Below are 27,229 nucleotides of genomic sequence, written 5' to 3'. Positions count from 1 at the left end.
CTTTAAACTCTTAAAAATCATTTAGGACTCCCCCAAATAGCTTTAACTTATGTGGGCTATATCAATAAATATCATATTAAAAAGTAAACCAGATAAATTTCTAGATCTATATTAATTCATAAAAAAATAACAAACCCATCATATTTTAATACAAATAACATACTTTTTCAAATGAAAAAATAACTATTTTCCAAAACAAAACATTTAGTGAGAAGAGTAGCATTAAAATATCTTTTGTGTCTGCTAAATAGAAGACAGCTGGATTTTCATATCTGCTTTTACATTCTATTTGTTGGGATATTTTGTTTTTGTTTTGAAGTATATGAAGAAAAGCTGGGCTCACATAGACACTTAGCTAGGAAAAGGAGGTATATTTTAATAGGCAAATAATGTCTTAGTTTTATTTTGAAAATAATTTTGACCTTGAGGTCTTGGGGATATGAATTCTCAAACCATATTTTGAAAACTGCTGATCTAGTCCAACCTCTTTATTTTTCAAATGAGGAAACCGATTTAAAAAGGGAAGTGACTTGCTCAAGGTCACACACTCAAGGTTTTTCAGATTAGGGCCAGGAGAAGGAAGGACCAGTGTTCTGGGGTAAAATGATATTCTATTGTTGCTTCAAACCCTTCCTGGAGCAAACAATCCAATTCATCAAACCTTTATGGAGCATCTCCTGTGTGCTGAGCATTGTTCTGAGGCATTATGGTGACATAGAAATGGAGAAGACATAATCCTAGCCTTCAAGAAGCTTACAATTTCTCAAAGAAAAGTTAAGAAAATTTATTTCTCTTCCCTCTGCAAAGATAGCAGACTCTGGGTTTATAATATTTCATATGTTGTCTGATGGTTCCTTAATGTTGATTAGCAAAAATACTTGCTAAAATACACATACACACACACACACACAGACCCCTTTTAAAATCTTTGTTACAAGATATGGCTGCATAGGGGTAGTATAAAGAATAAAGAAGAAGGTTATATTCAGATATAAAAGCTATGTACTTGTCAGGACTTCTTGAAAGTGTATTTATGAGAAAATTTCCCTCCAAACCTAGCTTCCATGAAAAACACCCTAACAAAGATCATAAAGACCTCTAGTGAAGCAAAGATTCAATATGGACAGTAAGCTTCTCCATCAAGTGCAAGGCTACACAAGAAGATGACCAGAAACCCATAGGCATTCTACTCAGGGGCCATTTGGGGAAGCCAGAAGGCAGCATGATCTCTGAGAGTACACAGGGTCTGACACCAGGGAGATATCCATCTTGGCCTATCAGCAAAAACTGCTAGAAAAACTGGAAAAGTAGCCTTACCCATGGCAGATAAAAAAGCAAGTAACATCTGATATCCACTCCCCCTGTAGCTTTCTCCATGTTTGCATAATCTTCTCACGCACTCCATTTGTAAACATGGGAGTCCTGAGAGAGGTAGCCCCTCACAGATCACCAATTCTCCTTCTGTCCTAGTACTCATAATCATCATGTGAAGAAGGGGCCAGCCACCCCTATCAATAGCCAACCAACTGCCACCCATAGAGGAGGCAAGCCAGACTAAATGAAGCATCAGGACACCCTAAGGGAGGCAGCATGTGCTAGGCAAGTCAACTCATTACCACCATTTGACCACCATCTCCTCTCTGACCTTGAAGGAGACAGCCCCAGACCCTTGAATCCAAAAGCCTGAGGAGCTTCCAACCCAGTGTTCTAAACCATCATCCTCTTAAGAAATTCCTCTGGAGATACAGCCTAGGAATTGCTCCTGCAGGTGCTACAGACATCTTTTGAAGATTCAAAAAAAAAAAGGCTCTGGTCACCAAAGTCATCATTGTCAAAAGGTTCAACATCAGGAATTGATAGATTTTATTAGTAGAAATGACAGTCAAGGGGCAGCTAGGTGGCGCAGTGGATAGAGCACCAGCCCTGGAGTCAGGAGGACCTGAGTTCAAATCTGGCCTCAGACACTTAACACTTACTAGCTGTGTGACCCTGGGCAAGTCACTTAACCCCAATTGCCTCACTAAAAAAAAGAAAGAAAGAAAGAAAGAAATGTCAAAAAGAAGCATGGGGGGAGGGGAGGGGCACAGCTAGGTGGCACAGTGGATAAAGCCCTGGGCCTGGATTCAGGAGGACCTGAGTTCAAATCCGGCCTCAGACACTTGACACTAACTGTGTGACCCAGGGCAAGTCACTTAACCCTCATTGCCAAGAAGAAGCAGGAGAAGGAGAAGAAGCAGGAGAAGGAGGAGGAGGAGGAGGAGGAGAAGAAGAAGAAGAAGAAGAAGAAGAAGAAGAAGAAGAAGAAGAAGAAGAAGAAGAAGAAGCATCTGCTTAGCTACCGTACCTAAAGATCATGGGACTTTTCCATCTAACTTGCTGCTGAAATGTGTGTTCTCCCTTCCCAACCCCCAATTAGAAAGAATGTGAGCTCCTTGAAAACAGGGACTGCTTTAATTTTCTATTTGTATCCCCAGTACTTAGCACATGGTAAGCACTTAATAAAGGCTTCACTCATTCATTCATTTATTCATTTCTTCTAGGCATTCTAGGTATGGTCTATAGGGAAATATTTAATTATTTTGTCCAAAAAAACTTAAGATTGTTTGAACTTAGTTTGATGTGGCTAAACATTGTCTAAGCCAAAAGCTTACTGTAGAGGTCAGGCTGATCTCAGAGACCTCCGGGTAAGCCAAATGGCTATAGAGCATGCTTGTATTACTAACAAGTCTTTGTGGAAAATCCCTGTTTTCCTTTGAGAATGATTGCAATTGTTACATTACTGACTCCTTTTGGGTGATCTTCAGATCTGTAACACTTTTTTATACTGGTCAGTATTTTCTTTGATTTACTCATCTCTCCTACTTTAATTCATGAATTGGAGCTTTGTGTCAGGGCCAGGTGGCACCCTGATGCACCTTTGAGGGAAGGTGGTAGGCCTTGAACAGGCCCTGGGGCACCTAGATTCTTGTGCTGATTTCTACCTCCCTAGGTTAGAGCACCCCTCCTCCTGGGAGTTCAGAGTATGGAATCTTAAGGGTCCTCTCTGAAATTTCAGGACATAGTGTTAGGGACCTTATAGTCCCTGGACCTGGGCTGTCCTGGCCTTTCAGCCATGGTAGATATTGATCACTGTGCTGCCACTTCTCTCCAATACTTCCAAGGTCCCTAACCTAGAGCTTTATTAGAAGAGTCTTCAGCTTTTGCTGAACTGATAGGATTTTATTAGTAGAAATGACAGTCAAGAAAAAGCATGAGGGGACGGGGCACAGCTAGGTGGCACAGTGGATAAAGCCCTGGGCCTATATTCAGGAGGACCTAAGTTCAAATCCAGCCATATGAGGACATTTGCAAGCTACATATGTCCTTGTCCTGTCCCTTGTCAACAATGGTACTGGTTTTGCTGGTGAGTCCAAATTCCTTGGGCTTCTGGTTGATCTTATAGAAAAAGTCACTGTAGTTTCTCATTGTACTTGTTGATACTTCTTTGGTCTGGTATCAATTTCATTGTTTTGCTGGAGTAGGTCTGTGGGAATTGGGTGGACTGACTCTGTTTCAGGCAGCCATCTTGGACAGAAATCCAAAGCTAAGATTTGTAGGATGTGCTTGGCTAGCTCAAGCAGATTCATAGGAGAGGTGGTAATCAGAGAAAGAGAAATAACCTAAAGTGACTCAAAAGCCAGTAGATATAGCAGAATAAGTTTTAGAGCCACCAAGGATGTGGGAGGAAGAATGAAGTGAATAGAACCAGAACAGTTTACATAATAATGATAGTAATGTAAAGACTTCAGAGCCTGGGGCAATGTGGTGAACTAACATTCAGGACTTCCAAAGACTGGTGATACAGCATACTTCCTTCTTCCAAGAAAGGAGGAATTACATGAAGAATATATTTTCAGATATAGTGGCCAGTTGCTTAGAGGATCTTCCAACTCCCAAGAAAAAATTACAGGATATAAAATATAGGTAGTGGTAGATTATTAATAATAACTAAGGAAATAATTTGAGCTATACAATTAGCAAAATAGGCATAATAAACAGGTCAGTGGACTCGCCAGTCTGTCCAAAGACCCTAAATACAGAATAAGACGGATTTTTATGTATTCAAAACAATCAAATAAGAGCAATTCATTAAAAGAAAATAATTAAGGGGGACAGCTAGATGGCGCAGTGGATAGAGCACCGGCCCTAGAGTCAGGAGGACCTGAGTTCAAATCCGGTCTCAGACACTTAACACTTGCTGGCTGTGTGACCCTGGGCAAGTCACTTAACCCCAATTGCCTCACTAAAAAAAAGAAGAAAAAAATAATTAAGAGAATATAAAATTAGGTAATCTGATTTCTAGTTGAGAAAAAATTAGGGGCTTTCTAAGTTGGAAATGGGGAAGAGTGAGTTTCAGTCAAATTGGGAAATGGGCTTCAGGGTCTTTCTTTTCCCAGAATTGAGAGATACTGATCAATTACAACCACCTGAATTTATGAAACAATAGATGGCTTATACCATCTAGTTTTCCATGGATGACTTACGAACCACAAGATGGAGGACAATACCTGTGGCAGTACAAGATGGAGTCAATGTATGTAAAATAGAATCTAATTGGTTCTCTCCATTCCCACACCAAACTGTCATGGGAGGATTATGGGCCCCGGTTACCCTGACAGTCCTCTGGGGCGTTCAAAGAACTTTTTCCTTGAAACCTCAGGGGTTTTCCCTTGAAATCTAGTAGCCCTCTCCTTGAACTCAATCAAGGACACACACACCCCCAAAAGAGATAATCGGCACCAGATCGAACTGAGCATGCTCCAGGACCACCACCCTACATTCCAGTCCTCCTGAGCACCCAGATGAGGTAATCCAGGAGAAGACCACCTGGAACCGCCCATCAGCAGACTGCTTAGACCCATCAGGACAAAGTTGACACCCACCACCAGATCGCTCAGGAAGGATTCCTCCTACCCCAGCACAACGTGGGAGGACCCCCAGCCCCTCACCCAATAAGAGACTCTTACTCACCCCATCTAAACCCTATAAAATGGTGCTCTCTGAGCTAGTCGGGGAGGAAAGCGTTTTGTTCATGCAAAACCTTCCTTCCAGCCAGTTTCTCTTGTACCCCAGTAAAACTGTTCTTTTATTTCTAATTAGGTCTTGTTCGAGAGTGTAATTCTTTACAGAGGAATCCTAAGGACCCATGTGCTTTCTCCTCTCCCTTTTTCCCTATATCATTTGGCTCCCCATGTTGGGCGCCAAAATGTATGGGGGGAAATGGGGTATGGGGTTGGGGTTCATAGGAATTCCTCTTTAAAGAATTACACCCTCTTGCACACAAAAGCAGTTAGAATAAGATGATAATTTATTTAGGGGCAAGGGAAGGGAAGGGAAACCATGAAAGAAATCCTTGGACTTTTCATGGGGAGAGAGGTATGGAACAAAGCATGTGGCTCAGAGGTACCAATCTCCTTGAGCAGGAGACTGGCAGGTACTTTTATAGGGGGCTGATGGGGGTGGACCATCTGCCTGTGGAAAGTTCCTTTAGTGAGGGAGGACCATCCCCCACTGGTAGTGACTGGAGGAATTGGGTGAGGGGTGGCTGTAGATCTCAAGCCACACCTAAACTTCTCTCCCCAGGGGTAAGGGAGATCAGAATGAAGGGTGGAGATCGGAAGCTAGCTCAGTCCGATTTGGGTTCTGCTTATCTCTCTAGGTGTATCTGTCCTCTGGTTTAGCCTCTCAAGGACAAGATTCCTCGGTGTGCCCCAGAGAATTTCTGGGGCGATCTGCACTCTCAACAAAACCAACTCCATTTTGTAACTAGTTATCACTCTCTTTTGTCAGTAACAGAGATAAGGTTGTGCGAAGGTCTTAAAGGGAATGTGAAGCATCTGTGCTTCATTACTCCTTTAGGATGAGTGGAAGAGTTCTTGAATCAACTTTTTTTTTTTTTGGTGGGGCAATGAGGGTTAAGTGACTTGCCCAGGTTCACACAGCTAGTAAGTGTCAAGTGTCTGAGGTCACATTTGAAATCAGGTCCTCCTGAATCCAGGGCCAGTGCTCCATCCACTGTGCCACCTAGCTGCCCCCTTGAATCAACTTTTTGATGGAACCATAGGGCAGCTACTCATTGGCTGACTACATGATCAACCACGACTCTGGCAGCATTTAAAAAGCAAGGCATACTCTCTAAGGAGTGTTTTGAGACCCAGTTGATCCATCAGTCATAAGAGATTCAGTCTGAGCAGTTGAGAAGAGAGACTACTATGAGAAGAACCTGGCTTTTGAGGAAGTTCTAGCCTTTAGGGAAGACCCCATCATTGTCATTTTGTAGCAGAGCAGCTTGATTCAATATGCCCCAAAGAAAAGGGCCACATAGTCTATCTGTGGAGTTAAGAGGGAGCTAGCCCTGAGACTTAAGAATTTGAGTATAGAAAAGAACAGGAAGCCCAGCTGAGCCCTGCCCAGGACTCGGAGTCTTAGATACCATAAAAACATTGCTGGCCCTGCGGTACCAGAAGTGAGTTTCCTTGGCTATCCCTATATGCCTAACTACAACTACAGTTGTACTTTGTGTGACCACACAAATTCTGTGTGTATTTATGGGAAGATCTGTCTTAGTTTAATGAGGGGGGAGGGAGGAAAGGAAACAAGCATTTATTAAGCACCTACTATTTGCTGGGCATGATGATAAGAACTTTACAAATATTATCTCATTTCATCCTCATAACAACCCTGGAAGGTTGGTGTTACTATTATCCCCAAATAACAGTTGAAGAAACTGAGGCATATATAGGTGAAGTGACTTGGCTTGGATCTGAACTAGAGATATCTTGTTACTAATGTCTCTATTCTCTGTGCTCTCATTGCTACAATTCATCCCCCTTTTCTAAAAAGAAAACTAGCAGCTTTATCCTGTTTTGTTATTACCAGTGCTGATAGAGCTCTAGGGAAATGAGTGAATCTGAATAGAAATGGGGAGAGATATCTCACCTCAGGTAAGAGGTACAGCAGAGCTAGTGACTTCCCCTAGGGAATTAATTACAAAAACTTTGGTGTCTCTCTGCAATAATACTATTCCTTAGATTCTTCATTGGTACTTATAAGAGAATGCCTCTTTTACAAATGTATACTCCAGCCAACTACGGCTTCCCTGTTCCTATGGCAGGCACGAGGAGACAACTATCGTTACATTCTAATTTACCTGTGAGTGAGGATTTTACTCGTGACCCACACCACTTGCCTGTACTTGTGGCCCTTATAGGGGGTAGTTGGGGAACTTCTCTGCCTCTGTATTTTCCCTCACCCACTATCAACATTGTGTCTGTATGTGTGTGTTGAATACTGAGTTACCAAACCACAGTGGTAAATGTAGTAGCTCTTGCCACTATAAAACAGGTGAAGAAGTCTTGTGTCAAGGAAAACGGGTAGTTGCCTAACTTAATAAAGCCACCCTTATGATAATGCCCACTGTCCCCACTCCTTACCCCTCACTTCCCCATGGATTCAGAACTCTGAGGAAAGGGTTGGGGAATGGAGGATATGGGGGAGGGAAGCTGTGAGAGTAGATGATAAGGGTTCTGTACGGGTTCCCCCCTCCTTTGGAAAACCCAGGGCTCCTATCAGGCCAGCATTTCCTCCCCTCTCTTTCCCCCCATCTTCCTGTTCTTGCCCAAAGCCAGGCATCTTGCCTCCTTGTAGGGTGAGCAGATAGAGGCATGCTGCCCCTGACAGAAACCATGAATTTGAGGAGCTTGTGGGAAATGGTGAGTAGTGGGAGAGAAAGGTCATACTTGAGGACTGGAAAGTAGTGTTAACTTATCTGGGGAAGAAGGAAGAATGGGTTTTTCATCCTGGTGGATTAAGGTGGTTGGTACTTGCAAAGAACCAGCTGACTAAAGTGGTGGATACTTGGGATCTGGAAAGTAACAAGGAGGAAAGTAACTGAGGAGGTACATCCTTGAGTCCTTTTGGGGTAATCAAGGGTTGAGGAAATAGTAAGAAGATATTTAGGGCTAGATATCTGGGCCCTGAAGAGGCTATGGGGGTGAGGGGCTGGAGACCAAAGTTTTGGGGAGGATCAAGTGCAGGGGAATAAGTGAGAGATAGGGAAACATCTTTGTCCTGCAGGGGGTGGGAAGGAGAAGGGAATTAGGAGCCTGGGAAGTGGGGGGGGGGTGAAAAATTAGGAGACTGGGTCTAGAATCTGGAATCTGGAATGTGAAAATATAGGGAAAGAGTCACCACACCCTCTTTTCCCCTTTCACAGGACCCAATGCCACTCTTAGTCCTCTTCGTTTTCCTGGGCCCCTCTCATTCCCAAGCTCCCTGTGAAACCCATAAGGTGACTAGCAAGCTAGAAACCAACTGTGAATCCCTTGGTCTGAAATTGGTGCCACTGAAGCTGCCCCCAGAAACTGCCATCCTCCACCTCCAGAATAATAGCCTGAAATCCTTCTCCACTTCTTCCCTCAGTCTTCTAACTGAACTCACTGAGCTCTACTTAGCTAAAAACCATATGAGTGTCCTGGTGGCAGATGGGAAGCTTCCACTCCTCTCAATCCTCGATCTTTCTGATAATGACCTAAAGACCCTGCCCCCACTAGGGCTCTCCCTCCCCTCTCTTACCTTCCTTGACCTCTCCAGAAATGCTCTAGAGTCCCTGTCTCCAGAAGCCCTGGCTGGCCTGGGTTCCTTAGAGAACCTCTACCTTCGTGGCAACAAGCTGAGCAGTCTGCCCCCAAACTTTCTGAAAGCAGCATTCAAACTCCAGAAGCTGGATCTGGCAAACAATTACCTGGAACATCTGTCAGCCGACCTGTTGGCAGATCTCAGTAATCTAAACACCCTCTTCCTACAAAATAACCTGCTCTCTGTCCTTCCCCTTGGCTTCTTCGGGGACCATCTCCTGCCTTATGTCTTCCTTCATTCCAATCCATGGAACTGCAGTTGTGAACTTCGATACTTACGTCACTGGCTACAGGAAAATCAGGGTAATGTTTACCTCTGGAAGGAAGGTGTGGATGTCAAGGTCATGACTCCTGATGTGAAGAGTGTACAGTGTGAACTTCCCTCAAGGACACCTGTCTACACCTTCTCTGCGAACTGTCCTGTCAGTGGGGATAGTGACTATGATGACTATGAGGGGTATGATTTTCCAGTTCTGCAACCTGAAACTACCAATATTCCAACCACCATCTCCCTGGAACATTCCACAGTGACCATGATCGAACCCACCACATTCCCAATCACCTCAGAAAAAAAAACATTCCCAACTACCCCAAGGTCTGCTATATTCCCTCACAGCCAGGAAACAACTGTGTTCCCAACTATTATTCCAGAACTCACTACCTTCCTGATCTCCTCAGAAGCTACCACACTTCAGATCACCCCAGAAAATACCACAATCCCACCTACCCTACGGCCCACCATATTCCTTAAAAGCCCAGAAACTACTGTGTTCCCAACAATGCCAGAACTGACTAGCTTTCTGATCTCCTCAGAAGCCACCACAGCCCAGATCACCCCAGAACCCACTACATTCTCAGAGAACCTGGAAACAACCAGGTTCCCAACCTCTCCAGAAGCCACCACATTTTTTATAACCTCAGAAACCACCTCAGAACTTGTCGAATTTCCAATTACAGATTCGGCTGTATACACTTCTTCCGTGCCTGTTACCTCCTACAGTCTCTCTTCAACTTTAACCCTCCTGAAATCCAATATTCTCCTACCAAATGAAGCTGTGGCTCTAGGAAGCTTAGGTGATCCCAGCGATTCCTCCTCTCCTGTTTCCATCTCTTGCTGCCTTCTCTCTCTGAGGTTCTACATCTTTGGAATAACTTGGATTCTGGTCTCTTCCATTGTTCTCATTCTCATTTTAGCTCTAGCTCAGCCCCCACCTCACCTGCTAAGGACCCATACCTTTATGGAGGATATCCCCAGTCCACGGGCCACTGTCCACCTTGAACTCCAAAAGGGGAAGGAGGTGATAGTCCATAGAGCTTGGCTCCTTTTTCTTGAGGGATCAGTACCCTCTTTCTGCACTAGACTCTTTCTTTGGGTACGGTCCAATGGCCGAGTGGGACCTCTGACTCTGAAGAGGAAACCATCTGCCTTAAGCCTGGGGCGAGGGGAAGAACTGCTGGGATCAGTCAGCATCAGGTATTCAGGTCACAGCCTCTGAGAAGTGTTCCTAAAAACAAACTCTGTCATTCTTAGGTTCCTAGACAGAATCTAGCACCCTGAATGACTTAGGAAAGATCAGTGTGGACGTGACATGCTCTCCTGAAATTTAGGCGCAGGATCTGAAACCATAATAAAAATTTCTCCTAGTAATCAATTCTTATTGTGTGTATTTGGCAGGGGTGGGGTGGGGTGGGGGGAAGATGTTGGGTCTTGGGGGTGGCAAGATATGCCTGTGGGGTAGAAGGACCTATCTTGCCACTTTGCCTCTTCCCATCACTAGAAATTTTGAGTCTGAAGTGGTGGTGGGACCTTAAGAAGAGATATCTCAAAAGCAGTTGGAGATGGGGCTAGATTCAAGGTCCTTTGGACCTTGGGAGCACAAGTGGGTAACACAAGGACCAGAGATGGTGGGAAAGACTAAGCCGGGTATGAGGGGGAAGCATAGGAGAAAGCAGATACTAATAAAATGGAAACACAGCATTAGAAAGGAAAAGACTGCATTTCTAGGTCACATGCATTAACATTTTTTAATTGAAAAAAAGTTTAGTTTTTTCTTTAGTTTGAACCATAGAATTCTCTCAGTGCTCTTTCCTCCACCACACAATGCCCTGGGGGAAGATTTCTTCCCCCATTCTGTGGGATCTTTTGGGGGAGGAGAAATAGGTTGGAGATTATTACCATGGAACCCCACAGTACTAACTTCCTATTCCCCTAAAATCTCAAACATTGTATCTCCTGGGAAGACTCTCTCCTCTAGTTACCTTCCCAACTAAGTCCCCAAACAGACCTTTCTCCTTTCTTTGAGACATCCTCTTTTCTGACCATCTAACCTCCTCTCCCAGCACCCAGCACAGATGGAACAGATGTGCAGAATTCAAGTCCAAAACTGTCTTCTGAGATCCATCATCGCGTCTCCAACTACTTTCAAGACATCTCTTCTTGGATGTCCCAGTACTTCAAACTCAAAATGTCAAAATCCAGACATATTATAATCTCCCTGAGCCTTCTACCCACTTCTATTTGACTTAACTATTTAATGCCAAAGGAAATAACATACTCCAAGGCATTCAGGCTCAAAAGATTAAAATCCCTCTACTATGGAATGCTGCACCAGGTTCAAGCCTGTCTTCTCTTAAACTCTGATGGTCAGAGGTTTTAAAAAGGTCAATGTTTAAAAAATTATTGTCCTCTCTTCTCCACTTTTTTTCCTACTTCACTCTTGTTTTTGTTTTTTTTTTGGTGAGGCAATTGGGGTTAGGTGACTTGCCCAGGGTCACATAGCTAGTAAGTGTTAAGTGTCTGAGGCCGGATTTGAACTCAGGTCCTCCTGAATCCAGGGCCGGTGCTCTATTCACTGCGCCACCTAGCTGCCCCCCTACTTCACTCTTAAAACCCTTCAATGGGGGCAGCTAGGTGGCGCAGACATTTTACACTTCCTAGCTGTGTGACCCTGGGCAAGTCACTTAACCCCAACTGCCTCACCAAAAATAAATAAATAAATAAAACCCTTCAGTGATCACCTTTGTTAATTTTAGTTTGCACTTAGGTTGAGTAGACAATGATAATAATCACATTTGCATCTCTGATTGCAAAAAACAACCCGTTTGTCTTTTACAGCTATAATACAAAAGGACAAAAGAAGTTACCCCATAATTTATCTTTTATGCCTGTTTCCTCTACTTCTTTCTCAACTGGCCATCACATAGAATGCCTTCTTAGAGGTTATTAATAACAACTACAGAACATCAGAGCTAGAAAGGGGCTTGTGAGATCACTGAGCCCTCATTTTACAGATGTGAAAACTGACACCCTGAGATCAAGTAATATGCTTAAGGTTGAACAGCTCGTTTTAATCTTGTGCTTTGTTTTTCACTCAAAAAACAGGTCAATGGAATATTTACTCCCCTTCCCCAATGCCAACGAGGTTTGTTGAATAGGTACCATGGCTCATGTTGGGATTGGCCACTTAACTGCATCTTGGGCTTCACTGCCTTCCTGGCCTATGGGAAGCCTATGGCTTCATGTCTCCATTTTAGAGGGGGGTAATAAGAAGGCATTAGACTCAAGAAAAGATTCAGGTGACACTAAAGTGCCCAAGTAGTACAAATGGTGCAAAGGTATCAAAAGCACTGTCCTAGAAACAAAAGACTTGGACTCTAGTGTCTGCTTTGTCACTCTATGTAGATTGATTACCTTTCCTACCTAGGTTTCAATTTCATCCTCTATGAGTGGATGTGCTCCAAAGTCCCTTCCAGAACTGATTCCATTACTTTGATTTGCCTATACCATTAAAATGTTGATAATCAGCTAGTAAAAGAGGGAGAGTCTAGATGTAAACTTGGGCAACTTGACCTCAACTCAACCCCTCCAGCTTAAGTCATTTAGTAGAACCATCTATGAAGAAACCCAAGGCATAGTGACTTGCCCGCAGTCATTACAGCCAGTTAGCAGCAGAGGTAGGACCTGAAACCTGATCCTGACCCAAATCCAAGGTTCTGTTGGACTTCACTGTCTCTTGCCTCCCAAAATGATACCCCCATCCCTGTCCAGGGCAATAGCCACGTTACCTGCTTCTGAAACATATTTTATCTCTTTCCTCTATCTTTGTAAATCCTCACCAGTTTACAGAGTTGGGTTTAAGTCCCTGCTCCCTCCCCTATGTTGTGTATTATCTACCTGAATAAACTAACAAGGGCTCTCCCCACAGGCAGCAATTTATCTGTCTTCAAAGAGGCAGGTGTTCATCAGTCTGGTCTCTATTCACTGACCCTACTAATATTGCTCCCTTGTTCCATCCACCCTCCCTTCAGACTGGGAAGTCAGTTTGTCTCCCATACTCTTCCTTGAAGCATTTGGGCTTCAGCCCTTTCAAAGGACATCCATTTCCCACCCCAGTTCCCAACAAAAGCAGGGAATATGAAATTTGCAGAATGGTTCCATGATCACAGAAAAACAACTGAAGTAATGACAAATTTCTTACCACAGTTAAGTATGTTTTCATAAAATTGTCATATATTTTTACCATTGTTTTTAAGATTAAAAAAAAGGCATAGACAACCTGTTCCCCAGGAACCAAATTAAAATAGGCCCTGTGGTCAGGCTGAGGGAAGATAGAGTACCCAAGCACATAGTAGGGGAAAACACATCTCTTTTCCTACTTCTTGCTTCCTTACACTGTCACTTGTAATGGCAGAAATGAAGGAATATATGGAGTGTGGAGGGGCACTGGTCTTGATCGATGTGGAAGTTGAGCAGATACCAGATTTCAACCCTGTCTCTTACTAGGCATTTACTAGTCCCTCTGCTGGGGATGGGCACTGAGAATTATTCTACTTTACTGTGAGGCTTCCTTGGCTACATAGGCTAGAAAGCTCTTCTGCTTCCTTCCTCTTTTCTTTCCTATTAACTTAGTTTCCCTGCTTGGAAAGCAAGCAGAAACAATTTATCAGCCAAGGAACATAATCTCTAAGCGTTCAACTGTACTATGGAATTAAAAAACTATCCAAGCTGTTGCTTCTGCCAGGACTTCCTTATCCTCCCCCTCCTCCACAGGATGCTTCTGGGGTGAATGGAGGTCCCAAGAGTTATGGAGACAAGTCCCACATTCTTTGGGGGGAATCTAGAGGCCACAGGAAAAGGGAAGTAGAGTCCAAGCTGGAGCAGAGGACAAATCAAAGTCCTTTATATCAGGAAAAACCACAATAGGGGTGGGGGAGTGGGAGGAAGAGTGAAGTTGCTGGGGGAAATAAATAGAATGGGAGGCTGAGGGAGACAGAATCCAGATGCCTCCTTTGGAAAATGAACCTATGGTAAGGGCCAGGAGGATTGAAGCTCATGGGAGTGTGGAGTGGTGGGACCCCTCAGATCTCCATTCCTGGGAGCCATGTCCTCCTGGTCCTCAGGCCCCCTTGAGGCTCCTCAACCACTGAGAAAGAGCTTCTTGTAGGCTTTGTTCATCTGCTCCAGGAAGATAAAGGTGAGGACAGTATGGGGGCCAAGCCGAGCATAGTAAGGGGTGAATCCCTTCCAGAGGCTGAAGAATCCTTCATATCGAATGACCTTCACCAGCACATCCTGTCAGGCAATAGAGGGTGGTATTAGGGGATGAGAGGAACACTAACCCCTCTCCCCCAGCATTGTTACCCCCAACCAAGGGATCCAAGTACAAAGACTCCCAGGCCTTGGTTTGTGGATGAATAAAGGCCAAACATTTTACATAACATGTGCTTATTAAATGTTGAATGAAAAGAGAGGTGAATAGCTTCCCTCAATTCCCCAAATTCTCACCAATCCATTCTTATACTCTGGCTTCCCATCAATCATTCGCATATTCTGGATCCTGGGGTGAGCACAAGAAGGGATAAATAACAGGTTAGAGCTGTGGAAAAAGTTGGGGCCTGGGTGGGATAGAAGGGGGCCAGGGCTTACAATCTTTGATTATGGATTTAGAACTAGAAGAGCCCTTTAAAATTTTCTAGCTTCCATAATATTACAGATGAGAAAAGATAAAATAAAGAGACCAGGTCTTCTTGACCCCAAGTCCAGAGCTCCAAAAATGGTATACCTGGTTTGGTATCCTGTTGAGCTATCATCTCCTTCATCTGAACAATGCTAAATGCATGTGTAAAAACCCCTCCCCCTTTGGCCTATAGACCATTTGGAGCCCACCTGGTTTTAACAATGTCCACAGGCATAGAGGCTGCTGTGGTGACTAGCCCACTGATCATGCTGGCACAGAAATGACAGAAGATGTTGTCAGAGAAATGACCTACAGTGGCAAGAGAAAGAAATTTGTGAGTTTAGATCCTTGGAAAGGCTGGAGCATGAAGGACCTGACATCAGATACTTGGGTGGGTGGGGAAGATCTGGGACTCACCTGAATCCAAGAGAAACTGTTTAGACTGTGAATAGGAAGCAAGCTGGGCAGCATTGACAACAACAGCTCTAGCCATGGTAGGGATACAACCCTAACATTAAGAGAAAAAGCAATGTGTTAGCCCCTACCTCCTTTTGGACCCCCTCCTTGCCTTCTCTTTCCCCTCATCATCAAGCCTCTTCCACTCACCCTCCAAAGGGTGGGGACCCCCTCTTCTCGGGCAATCCTCAAGAGTGCATCAAAAACATTCTTGTAGCCTCTGCGCTGATCCAATGGCATCCTACAGAGAATGAGTGAAGTTGAAAATGGGAGAGGAGGGAAAGAGAAAGGATCTGGAAAGAGCCAAGGTCATGAAGGAAAAAATCAAATAACACAGTAATTCTACTATCTTTGCATTACAAAGAACCACAGTACTTTAGAGTCAAAAGTTCAATTCCCTCATTTTATAGCTGAAAAACAAACTGACTTGCCCCAAATTAGACTGAAGTAGTGGAACTAGAACTTGTGTCTCCTGATTGCCAATTCCCTGCTTTTCTCAGGACACTGGTCCCTAGTGAGGCTGGGGTCCTAGGTCCTTAGGTAGGATTTAGGCATGACTCACCGACCATCAGCTGTCATACGGATCAGGGCAACTTCGGCAGGTGTCCCCACAAAGGCTCCTGTGGCACCTGCTGTCATGCCAATCAGGGCCTTCAGTAAGAAGCCAGGGGGTGTCCCATCTGCCCCAGTCAGGCGCTCAAAGAGAACAGTGTAAATGCCAAGGCGAGTTGTTGTGTAGGTTGCCTGGCGTAGGAGCCCAGCGGACAGCCTGATAGAAAAGAAAGCAGGTCAGAAACCCAGGCACCCAGGCATAATGGGAAAGGAAAAGCCCCTTCCTCAGCCCTTCACTCTAATAAGTCTAATGAGAACAGCTGGGCATAGTACCACACAGCTGCTAGGGTGAGTCCCAATCCTCATGTGATACCTAGAGCTCCTGCCCCCTTCATTTCCCCAAAGGCTCAGGTCCTCTGGTCCCCAGCCCTAGAATTACCCTGTGTAGATGCCTCCAAGCCCTTCGGTCCGCAGGATACTGGTAAGGGCGTGGAAGCTAGTCTTGTATTCCCGGGTCTTGGCCCCTTCCCCACTCAGCTGCATTCGGTTCTTCACCAAGTCTAGAGGCTGCACAAAAACAGTGGCCCCCATCCTGAGGTGGGAGAAGAATGGGGCTCAGAGACGGGCACTCAGAGCAACAGTGCTGAGACAGATGCCATGTAAAAGTGGGCGGGCCATGTATGCCAACCGGGGTACGAATTCGGGCCAAGTGTTCACGCAACTTTCCACAGATTGGCAGTGCCAGGCCAGGGGGTCGAGCTGCGCTTGGGGCCGGCGCAGTGGACTGCAATGACCCGGGGACCGGCAGGCCTCAGGGCCGGAGAGGGGATGGAGGTGTAATGGGGGCCCCGTGAAGGAGGGCCACACGTCATGCAGTCCGGAGTGGCCGTACCATGGGAGCCGTGCGGTTCAGAGACTGCGGGGGGGGCAGTGGACTGTGGGCCATGTCCTCGCTGACCCCGAGGCCGAACCGGAGCTGCTGCCCAGTCTGTCCCCGGAGAAGCGCTCGGGTCCAGCCCGGGCCAGTACATGTGTGAGGAGGAGAACGCTTACCCAGCCAGGCCCCCGAACAAGAACTTGACCGACTTGGGGGACGTGCGGGGCTTTAAAGCCACCTCGCCGCCCCCAGGAGTCGCCGCCGCCGCTGCCGCCATCTCCACTAATGCCCTGCTGCACCCGGGACTAGTGAGCGCGCGCCCCCACACGCGCCCAAGGTGACACTGCGCGCGCGCGCGTCCTTGCTCGCTCTCTCCAAACCTGGGCAACCCCGCCCCCCTTCTCCCCCGCCCAAGGACCAGCCCCAACACTTCAGCAGAAAGCTAAGTCGCAGGCGCACAAGAGGCGACCGGGAAGAAGACGCAGCCAGGGAGGGTAGTGAGGCACAGGAATGGAGGCGGAGCTTGCAGAATGTTGTTGGGGGTGGGGTGGAGTTTAAGGTTCGTGGAGAAAGGCGTAAATGGGGGACGGGATGGGGGTGGGGGGCCGAAATAAAAGTGCGGGCGGTAGCGCATAGGCATTATTAGCATTGAGGCCCCAGAGAAATCAGAGAAAGCGAGGAAATCTCGTGAGATCAAGGAAGTCGAGGAATGACGGGGAAGATTCTCGCGACAATTAGCTTTAGTATTTGAAGGACGAGGGAAGTGAAAAAGCTCTCGCGAGACTTGAATGAACCTGAGGTAGCGGCGGCGGCGCCAGCAGCCCTGGGAGGGAGTAGAGGTTTGTAAACTGGGGATCTTCGGGGGCAGCGGTAGCGGAAACCTTCCCGGGAGGATGGGAAGGACCTTGCAGGAGGTTTCTTTGGGCACCTAGGCTTCCTCCACATCTGTAGCTATACCTGTCGCCCTCATTCCCTGCCTGAATCGGCTGGCCCACTTTTGATGTCCCCTGGGCCCAGGTGTTGGGGGCCGGAAGTCCCTTTTAAGGGATAAGGGGGAGAGTCCCGTAGGTCCGGAAGTGCTCCTTGTCGCCTCTCTCCTTTACCGGAAGTTCCTCTTTTCATTTGGGTTCCCCCCCTTTTGCCCACAAACCACAAAACTTGAGTGGACTTAGAGACCCCTACGGAACCACCTGGTTCAGAACTGTCATCTCCCCTTTCCACACACCCCCCCCCCCGCCCCAGTACCACAGGGAGTTCGGGCTGGTTGAAAGACTAGACTATTTGGCCAGGGAGGGATATACTTGGGGGTGGGGGCGATGGGCCTGGGGCGCTGGAACAGAGCTCCCGTTCTCTTTTTGGCTACAGGACTCCGTCCTCCCCAACCTGCGGCTGCTGCGGCTACCATGCGCCCTGAGGTCTTCCCGTTCCCTGCGCTTATGGTCACTGTGCTATGGGGAATCACCCCCACTTGGGGGCTCATCCGAGCCGTGAGTCTGGGGACCTGGGCCCAGGGTGAGCTGAGCTTAGGACAACAGGTTCCTTATGTAGAGTGGATCCCCAACCTTTTCCTACTCCATGGGTGTTAGAAAGAATATTAGATTAGAAGCCAAAGGCCCCGAATTCTCCAGCAATTACTACCCTTGTGTTAATTACTTCCCATCTTTGGGCATCCAGTGTTTTATTTGCTAAATGAGAGGTTTGGATTAATTGCCCTTCCAGTTCTAAATCATTTGTCTCACCTATCAGAATTGGGGCAGAGAGGGAGGGGGCAGGGTTTCAGCGAGGAGGAAGGGGAGCAGTGAGTCTTATGTTTCCAGACCAACAACCAAAATGCCAGCATGAACTTTGAAGACCTTCCTGCCCTTTTTGGGGCTTCCCTGAGCCAAGAGGGGCTCCAGGTAAGTTGCTTTTCCTCTAGAAGAAGTTGGGATCAAGGGGCAGGAAGGGCTAGGTAAACAGTAAACTTAGTGATAATAATGGAAAGAGCATGGCAACTATAGTAAGAAGACCTGAATTTAGAAACCTAAATTTGTTACTTTGTATCTTTGTGACACTGGGCAAATCACTTTCCTACTTTGGCTCAGTATTCTTGTCTGTAAAGTGAAAAGGTTAGACTAGGTCAGGGGTTCTTAGCTTGGCATTCATAAACTTTTTTTTGATGATTTTTAAGTACAATTGAATTCTCTTGTAATTGTATTTTATTTCATGCATTTAAAAACCCTCTGAGAAAGCTTCACCAGAATTTCAAAGGGGTCCATGACACAGAAAAGTTTAAACCCCATGACTAGGTGACCAAGAGGGTGCTCTTCCATATTTTTAATAGTTAAACTGAACTTTATATCCTCATATTTATTTGGTGCTAGATTGGAGATTTGTGGTATGTACTTGGGAGAGGGAAAAGAGTTTATATGAGGTTTACTTGCTAGGAAAGGGTAAGGTTGAAGTAGAGGTAGGTATTCTGAGCAAAAACTTTTCCTGCAGAAAGCTTGGAGTCAGTCAGTTGTGAAGGATGAAGGACAGTGTAAACTAGAAGCAAAAGAAATTGAAAGTAGTTACTAGGCAGGAGGTTTACTTGAGTGTAGAGAAATCTTAGTGGAGAGTCTGGGATCATTATTCCAAAGTAGCTTTTGTTTAGAACTATATGTTTCTAGCTAAGTTGGGTCTCTGGTTGCTTGGAGGAGATAGAGGTAGGGATATTTGGATCCATTTGGGCAGGAGGAGCACCTAATCTTATTCTCTCCCCCAGGGGTTCCTAGTGGAAGCTCACCCTGCCAATGCCTGTAGTCCTATAAACCCTCCACCTCTTGCTCCTGCCAATGGTTCTGCCTTTATTGCCCTGCTTCGGAGATATGACTGCAACTTTGATCTCAAGGTGAGGAATGGGAATGAGGATGGTGAAAGGAGAGGTCTGGAGTGACTAAGTGGTGGTTCTTCTGACTCCCTTTCCTCCTCTCAGGTTCTAAATGCTCAGAAGGCTGGGTACAGGGCAGCTGTGGTCTACAACGTGAATTCCAATGAACTTTTGAACATGGTGTGGAACAGTGGTAAGAGTTGGGGTGCCTGAGCACTTGAGTCTTTGGTGGGGGGCAGGGTGAGAGGAGGTGGAGGTACCTGGGTCCCTGGTATGACAGTCCCATTCCTGCAGAGGAAATTCAGCAGCAGATCTGGATCCCATCAGTGTTTGTGGGAGAGACAAGCTCAGAGTATCTTCGCTCCCTCTTTGTCTACGACAAGGGGTATGATGTGTCTTCCCTGTCCTCAACTCCCCATTCGTATCTGGTGTGTTCCTAATCCCCATTCCCCACCCTCTGTCTTGTCATTTACTATTTTCCTCTCCACCATGTCCTCTCACTCCCCCCCCCCCCAACTTATAATTATTATCTCAGTCTAACATACCATATCCCAGAGTCATGAAACTCTGGTGGGAAGGGCACAAGGACTCATAAATTTGGGTCCTGGCTCTTCCATTTCCTAAGCTTTATACCTATAGCAGGTCTCTCTGAGTCTTTTTCCTCATTTGCAAAATACGAATAGGCAACTTGTATTGCCTATGCCACAGGTTTGTTGTGAGGAAGTTTTATAAACCATAAAGTGTTCAGAGAAATATGAGCTTTTGCACTTGAGTTCCTATTTCCCTTCCTTTTCCCATACCTCCAATCCTTGAATGCCCCCTTTTACTATGCCTTCTGACTCCTTCCCATTGTCCCTTCCTAGGGCCCAAGTCTTGCTGGTCCCAGACAACACCTTCCCTTTAGGCTATTACCTCATCCCCTTCACTGGGGTTGTGGGCCTGCTGGTTCTGGCCATGGGAGCTGTGCTGGTGAGTTAACTTGGGGCAAGGTCTGTTTTTCCACGGGTTTGGGAAAGAGGCATAGCCTGGAAAGTCACACCAAGTCCATGAGGGGATAGGAAGACTGAATTGAACTGGCTGGGCCTTTTTGATGCTCCCAGGGTGGATTCTTCTCCTTTGTTCTGCCAGGTAGTGTCTCTCCTCTCCCCCTGCCAGGTAGTTCGATGTATACAGCACCGGAAGCGGCTCCAAAGGAACCGACTGAGTAAAGAACAGCTGAAACAGATTCCCACACATAACTATCAGAAGGGTGAGGCAGGGTTCTGGGATGACCCTCCATACAGGCGAGAGGCAGGGGAGGACAAGCCCAAACATTTTCAATGTCTGGGTGTTCACTATCCGGAAGTTCGAAGAGATGGAAGGGAGGAAAGGCTCCAGAGACTGGAGCAAGGGCAAAAGGGGGGAAAAAAAGGGGCTAAAAGAGGAAAAGGGGGTAAAGGCAAGAAGAGCCAAAATTCTCAGGCCTACTGTCCATATAAGGTCAGAGCTCAGGCCTGGCCCTTCCTTCCCCATTTCTGCTCATCTTCCCTCCTCCAAACCACTTCCCTTCACCTCTACCCCTTGCTGGTTTGATCCCTCTGCTCCCATCACATTCTGTTCTCCCACCAGACTCATCCAGCCTGCTTTTTCTGCATTGAATTGTACTTGGACAAATCTCTTCTTTTTGGCCTCTAGTTTCCCTATTTGTTTAGGTGAAAGGGGGTGGGGGTAATTAGGTAGAGAGGTAGTTGGGGCCAGATTCAGTTGGAGTAAGCAGCATATTGCAGGAACTTTTTACTGTTCTCAAGTTTGTATAGCTGGATTTAGTTAGAGAAGACACTTAAAACAGGGATTTTTAACCTGGGTTTTTAAAAAGTATTTTCTGCAAATGCACAAAACATTCTGAGAAAGGGGCCCATGACACAAAAGGTTAATAACCCTTAAAGTAGAATCAAGTCTGAATTAGTTGAATAGGGCCCTTCACCTCATTCTTCTTCCAACTAGGTGATGAATATGATGTCTGTGCCATCTGCCTGGAAGAATATGAGGATGGGGATAAGCTGAGGATACTACCATGTGCTCATGGTAAGTAATACTTTGCCCCCAAGGGTGTCGTTACTCTATCTCCTTTCTTATATGAACTATTTCTGTCTTGGTCTTGCCCCAGCCTATCACAGCCATTGTGTGGATCCCTGGCTCACCCAAACCCGGAAGACTTGTCCAATCTGCAAGCAGCCAGTTCACCAAGAACCTGGGGAAGAGGAGGAAGAGCAGGAAGCAGAGGAGGATGGGGACAGTGGAAACCCAGTCTCTGAGCGGACCCCCCTTCTAGGCCCTTCTGCCACCCTACCCCCCTCCTTTGGTGCCCTCTCCCCTACCCTTCCTGAAGAACCTCCTACCTCTTCAGCCCCCTCAGCTCTCCTTGTCTAACCTAAATTTGCACCTTCCTCCTTTGAGGATTTCCTAGGCTTAGGTCAGGCCCTTCCCCTTCTATATCTAAAAGATTTTCACTGTTGGGTTAAATAAAATTACTGTTTCTGGACCAGGGGTGGGGTCTTTCTCAGGACCCCTTCCCCCACAAACACCCTTAATCTAGTTGTTTTTCTTGGGAGGAAGTGGGGAAAGAATGAAAAGCCCTATCTACATCTGAAATGACAGCCTCTCCTAGTGCCCCCCCCCCAATTTTATAACACTTAAACTACTTAGGACTTCTCAGGATTGCAGAGGCACTTTCCCAAACTGTTTTGCTTTTCCCTGGAACTCACAGATGACAGTGCCAGGTCTGGCATTTTCCCTGTCTCAGCAGATTCCAGTCCTCATCACACACACCTTTATTAGTAGAATCTTTTATTCATATTCCAATATAAGTTTCCAGAAAAAAAAAACCAACAAAAATTTTTTCAAAAAAAAAAAAATCTTCCCAACTACACACAGGAAGGAGGTTCAAAAGGAAAAGGGTAGGGGGGCGCCTGTCCATCCAACCTGGGCCCCCCCCCCAGGTGTAGTTTTGGCAGCAACAAGTGGGTGGGGGAATGGCCCAAAAAACAATGGTGAGGGAAATGGTGCAGAAGCCTTGGGGAAGAAGGGGGGAGCAGGGAAGGTCAGTATTGAGAGCGTCGAAGGTGGGAAGCCATTTCATAACACTTCTTGTTGATCATTCCCCCATGGATACCTTCCTTCCCCATCAGCAGGACTAGCGCTAAAGATGAAAGAAAATGAAAATTTGAGTACTCCCAGCCCCCATCACCTGTTAGTCACCCCCCCCCTTTTTCTAAAACCTCACACACTAGCCTAGGTGGAAAAAGAGATGAAAAAGCTAAGGAAGTAAATGCACCTTCATCAGAAAGTGAAATTTTAGCCAGTATTTATCTAACAATACACTTTTTTTTTTTTAGTGAGGCAATTGGGGTTAAGTGACTTGCCCAGGGTCACACAGCTAGTAAGTGTTAAGTGTCTGAGGCCGGATTTGAACTCAGGTACACCTGACTCCAGGGCCGGTGCTCTATCCACTGCGCCATCTAGCTGCCCCTAACAATACACTTTTAAAGATACAACCTGCACTAAACATTTTGCCTTCAAGATTAGGGACCAGAGGAGTCACAACTTACTCTTGGCAGTCATGGTAACAGTGAGGTTGAACGTGGGAGCACCTCCAGTGCTCTTTGTCCGAAGGTCCATGGTGTACTCCCCATCTAGCAGCAGCGAATCCCTGATCACTGAACATTTCTGGCCCCCAAGTGTCAGCCCATTCACGAAGAAACTCGAACGATCTTTGCCGACCAACACAGCCACTTCAGCTGGCTAGAGAATGGGAGGTGGCACATAAGGGTGAAATTAATAAGATTATCTCTGTAGTTTTCCCCCACTACTCCCCCTCCCCATTTGTGTGGATAATTCTTCCAAGGAAGCTCGGGTCTGAATTTAAACAAATGTATCATTCCATAAGAACTTACTTGACCCCCCCCCCCAGCTAAAAGATTGGGAGAGAGCCCAAAATTCACTATAAAACTGTTAAGATGAAAAGCAGGAGAGCCAAGAGTCTGAGAAAGATGAGGGGTATCAAAGCACATGGCTTTTTCCCCTCAGGAAAGCAGAAGCAGAGGAGGAGGGGCCGGGGATAGAACAAAGCTGCTATGCCCTTATTTGGGCAAAGACTCAAGCAAGCTCAGAGTGGGGGCCCTGGATTCCTGGGTCTGAGAACACTAGTTGGTGGTTTGGGGCCCAGATGACAACTAGGGGTGAGAGCCCAATGGATCCTACAAACTATTGCAATCAGAAAACTTTTCTGGGCCAGTAGTGGTGCCGATCCCAGGGAGCTGGTAGCTCTCTCACATCAAAAATAACTTCAAGCACCCTCTCTCTTCTCTACACCCCCCACACCCCACCAACCCCACATCCGGCCACTGAGCTCCCGGAAATCCCCACTTCAAACTTCCGCTCCCCCTCCCCACTTCCGGGCAAGCTGAACTGGGGAGAGAGCCCTCTGACCTTTATGGCTCCCTATCCCACCCAACCCCCCCCCGCCCCCGCCCCCACCAAACTTCCCTAAAACTTCCTTGTCCGACCTCACTCCCGACATTAAAACGGAATGGGGTAAGTGGTAAGGGGTGATGAATTCCTTTACGGAAACGTACCAACGGAGAAAGGTGCATTAGCAGGACCTCAAATGAGTTAGGGCCACAGGGAAATACGGGGGCAGAGGGGAAGTTTGTGAGGAGAAGATGGGAGTGGCAATGCCCTGGTATTAGAGGGCCAGGCCAGGAGTTGCCCCTAGGCACCAAGAAGCTCCAGGAGACCTGGCTTCCTTCTCCTCCCCCCCCCATGGGGGCGAACAATGGTGGAACGAGTGGGGGCGCATATGCATGCAACCGGAAGTGGAGGGGCGCCCCGCCATCCCTTTTTTAAAAAAAAGGTTAAGGGGGAAATCTCCCATCCACCCCGCCCCGCCCTGGGGGAGGCGGAAGTGGCCGATGAACCGGGCGGCTGGCGCCCCTCCCCGCCCTGTGCCCCGGATGTAACGCCCTCCCTCAGAACCGTGGTGGTGCTGGAACGACCACGGAGCGGGAGTCGCAGGAATTTGGGGGAAAAACGGTCGAGGCGGGGATGGCGGGTTTGCAATGCAACCTGAGAATCCACTTAAAGGCCTCGGCGCAAAAAGTCAAAGAAAAATGTGGTGATAGGCGAAAGCCGGGCCTTCTAGAAGGAAAGATGGGAAAACACTTCTCTGTCCCTTGTCCCGTTACCCCAGCGCCGGCGTGTTCCGCGCAGGGCCCAAGTGTCCCCACAACTACCCAAATTCACTCATATCCTGTTAGCGCCCAGCCGGACCGAGATTTCTCAGCCAAACTGACCCTTAGGCCCCCAATCTCTCCGGCTTGTTCTGCTCCTAACCCTTGCTGTGCTCCCCCCTCCCCCCACCAGTCCTGAAATTAAAAAACAAAAAACAAACAAAAAGCCCAACCGAACCTCCAAATGCAACCTTCCTTTTCCCAATGCACCCCAAAATGAACTCCGCCCCCCACCCCGAGCCTCCAGGCCCTGGATTTGCCGCTTTCTATGTACCGTGATATTGGCGAAGGTTTTCCCGGGTACGGCGGCCCAGACCGAGGGCGAGTCCTTATATCCGACTATGGCCGCGTCCTGACAGGTCCCGTCCGCCATGAGGTTGTCGATGTAGGCGTTCCAACCGGCCATAGCGCTGGCGGTCTGGCTCTGCTGCTACTGCGGGCAGGGGGTGGCGGAGAGCTCGGAACACGCGCGGCTGTCCGGGCTCGCAGCTCCGTTCTCTCTGCTGCCTTCAGCTCTGCTTCCTGCTCGTCCCGCTGCTCCTCCTCCCCCCCTCCCCCTCTTTTTTTTTTTTTTTATTGCAAACGACAGTGGAGGCGGGGCCGCCCCTTCTTCCCCCCTCCCCCTCCCCTGAGACCAAAAACTTTGCAAATAACAATTTTTTAAAATTCCCCCCACTCCCTTCTCTGAAACCAAATTTGCTGAATACAATAAAAGGACCTCTGGGTGGGAGTGGAGGTTGGAGTGTAGAGTTAGGATATTTGCCGCATCTCAGGGAATAAATCAAACTTCCGTAGAGGATAAGGACGATGAAAACGGAGAATTTGCAAGCCCCAAATAATGCAAATCGTGGGAAGCTCTGGCATAAACTGGGTTAAATTTTTAACACTTTTTTTTCACCCAAGCCCCCAGCTCAGAGTGCAAGGATAGTTTACTCAGCCGCATGCGCTTGAAAGCCCAGGAGGAGCCGGAACTTGGGGAAGGCTGGGCGAGGCAGGCAGGGATGGAAGGAAAAGTCTCCTCCTCAGCGGGCAGTAGAGGGGTGGGGATCGTGGAAGTGGAAATTAGGAGTCGTCCCTGCGCCTGCGCGGGGATACGCATGCTCGGATTTTCGGGGTGTTTTTTTTTTAATTGGGGAGGGAAGGAAACGTGTCTCGCCCGGCGTCTATTAGCTTCTCTCGCCAGTGCAGACTTTTATTATTTTCTTTCGTGGCAAGGTGGAAAGCAGAGGGAAGGAGAGGAAGACTCACTAGGTTCCTCTATTGCCCCTATGGGGTTTCCATGTGTGCCACTTTCCCACTCCCCCACCCCAGGCCGCTCTCTCCAGTCTCTAAACTCTCTGGGGAAATATCCCTCCGCTTTCGGCGGGACGGGAGCCCCACCCACAGCGCTGGGCTTCCCCCTTTCCCCGGCCCCCGGGCTTGAGGCTGACTGGGTCAGCCGAGTCTACAGGAAGCCCCGGGTGGGGGGGGGACGGGCTACCGGGTGGAAGACGGGGTAACGGGACGAGAGCCGAGAGCACGTTGGTGGAGCGCGGGCCGGGGCAGCTTTTTTTTCCTCCAAACTTTTTGCCGGGACACGAAGCGGTTTGCCAGCTTCCGGGCGCGCTGGGCACGAGGCGGAGCAGGGCGGGGCCCAGGCGATCCGGGCTGCTGAGGCTGACAGCGAGCCTTTCCCCCCATCCTCCGCCCCCCCCCCGCCCCCGACCAGGGGCTTGGCCGCTTCCGGTCGGCTTGCTTCCACTTAATTTCCAGACTCCCACCGGGTCTTTGCAGTCTAAGGGGACCCAGGTGTCGGTCCCCACTGCCCGAAGCCACCCTAACTCCTGCCCGGGGCGGTGCCGGATTCTAGGGCTCGTGGCAGGCACTCTCCTCCCCGGATCTCCTGACCTGTTCCCCCCCTCCCCCAATCTGCACTCACCGGAGGGCGGGGCGGAAAATAACGGAGGGGGGGCGGGTAGGCCGATTCTTGGGAGATAAGCGAAGGGGTGGGAGGGGCCCCGCACAAGATAAGTGAGGTCGGCTTTGGGCATAGATGGCAATGGGATGGTGGGGAGAGAGAAGCCTGAGACCGAAGTGAGTCAGACCGACTGATTGAAGGAGCAGACCGGGGCTGGGAGGGTGGTGAGTCACGGAGTGTGTCTCCCCGGCGCCTGGGGAAAAAGCTCTCATCTGGGAGGAGACACTAAGAACTCCCAGTCTAGCCCTTTTGCTTTTCTTCTGCAAACGCACTTCACTGTCTTTCCAGAGAGGAGGGAGCACTGATTAAACCCAGAGAAACCAGAGGAGGCTGAGAACCTCAGATTTAGGAGAAGAGCCTTACATTGAGAGACTTAAAGACTTACGGACTCAGTAGCAGAAAGAAACAAACTCTGAGAAAGGTGCAAAGAATGCACAAGAATGCATAGAATGAGGGACTCAGGCACAGTAAACGACTTGAAGATAAAAGGAAACAGACATGAACTGGGAGACATGAGAAATAGACATAGGGATACAAATGATGGCACATAAAACAGACTTAACGATAAAAGGAAACAACCAAAGACCCAACGAAAGACATAGAAAGACTCGGAGAAAGAGGGAGGCAGAAATTAATT

The 27,229-nt window shown here is 47.5% G+C and overlaps 4 protein-coding genes across 10 annotated transcripts; 2 read left to right on the top strand and 2 right to left on the bottom strand.

Moving 5' to 3' along the window:
- The first annotated feature begins 7,724 nt into the window (after positions 1–7,724).
- On the top strand, positions 7,725–10,280 carry GP1BA (glycoprotein Ib platelet subunit alpha). Its single transcript, XM_043999769.1, has 2 exons — positions 7,725–7,751; positions 8,255–10,280. Exons 1-2 carry the CDS (start codon positions 7,725–7,727, stop codon positions 10,169–10,171), a joined length of 1,944 nt encoding a protein of 647 aa, XP_043855704.1. The 3' UTR covers positions 10,172–10,280.
- Positions 10,281–13,163: 2,883 nt separating this feature from the next.
- SLC25A11 (solute carrier family 25 member 11) lies at positions 13,164–16,826 on the bottom strand. Its single transcript, XM_044000273.1, has 8 exons — positions 16,694–16,826; positions 16,080–16,232; positions 15,651–15,857; positions 15,239–15,329; positions 15,050–15,140; positions 14,842–14,941; positions 14,461–14,512; positions 13,164–14,247 (listed from the first exon to the last, which is right to left on the bottom strand). The coding sequence occupies exons 1-8, from the start codon at positions 16,792–16,794 to the stop codon at positions 14,092–14,094; spliced, it is 951 nt and encodes a 316-aa protein (XP_043856208.1). The 5' UTR covers positions 16,795–16,826; the 3' UTR covers positions 13,164–14,091.
- Positions 16,729–21,938, top strand: RNF167 (ring finger protein 167). Of its 7 annotated transcripts, none has more exons than XM_044000267.1 (10): positions 16,729–16,854; positions 17,883–18,004; positions 18,335–18,415; positions 19,264–19,389; positions 19,474–19,561; positions 19,663–19,753; positions 20,232–20,337; positions 20,497–20,617; positions 21,352–21,432; positions 21,515–21,938. In XM_044000267.1, the coding sequence occupies exons 2-10, from the start codon at positions 17,921–17,923 to the stop codon at positions 21,775–21,777; spliced, it is 1,041 nt and encodes a 346-aa protein (XP_043856202.1). In that variant the 5' UTR covers positions 16,729–16,854; positions 17,883–17,920; the 3' UTR covers positions 21,778–21,938. The 7 variants fall into 7 exon arrangements, with proteins under 7 accessions (XP_043856202.1, XP_043856207.1, XP_043856203.1 ...); XM_044000268.1 differs by lacking the exon at positions 16,729–16,854 and adding an exon at positions 16,962–17,076; XM_044000270.1 differs by lacking the exon at positions 16,729–16,854 and adding an exon at positions 17,109–17,356 and having other exon boundaries at positions 20,524–20,617.
- A 239-nt stretch (positions 21,939–22,177) lies between these two features.
- Positions 22,178–25,196, bottom strand: PFN1 (profilin 1). Its single transcript, XM_044000274.1, has 3 exons — positions 24,910–25,196; positions 22,956–23,148; positions 22,178–22,546 (listed from the first exon to the last, which is right to left on the bottom strand). The coding sequence occupies exons 1-3, from the start codon at positions 25,039–25,041 to the stop codon at positions 22,449–22,451; spliced, it is 423 nt and encodes a 140-aa protein (XP_043856209.1). The 5' UTR covers positions 25,042–25,196; the 3' UTR covers positions 22,178–22,448.
- Between the last annotated feature and the right edge of the window lie 2,033 nt (positions 25,197–27,229).

This window comes from Dromiciops gliroides, chromosome 4 (assembly GCF_019393635.1).
Source record: "Dromiciops gliroides isolate mDroGli1 chromosome 4, mDroGli1.pri, whole genome shotgun sequence".
In the NCBI taxonomy this organism is placed as follows: Eukaryota; Metazoa; Chordata; class Mammalia; order Microbiotheria; family Microbiotheriidae; genus Dromiciops; species Dromiciops gliroides.
The sequence above is the reverse complement of the archived record's forward strand: the minus strand, read 5'-3'. Positions and strand labels throughout refer to the sequence as shown.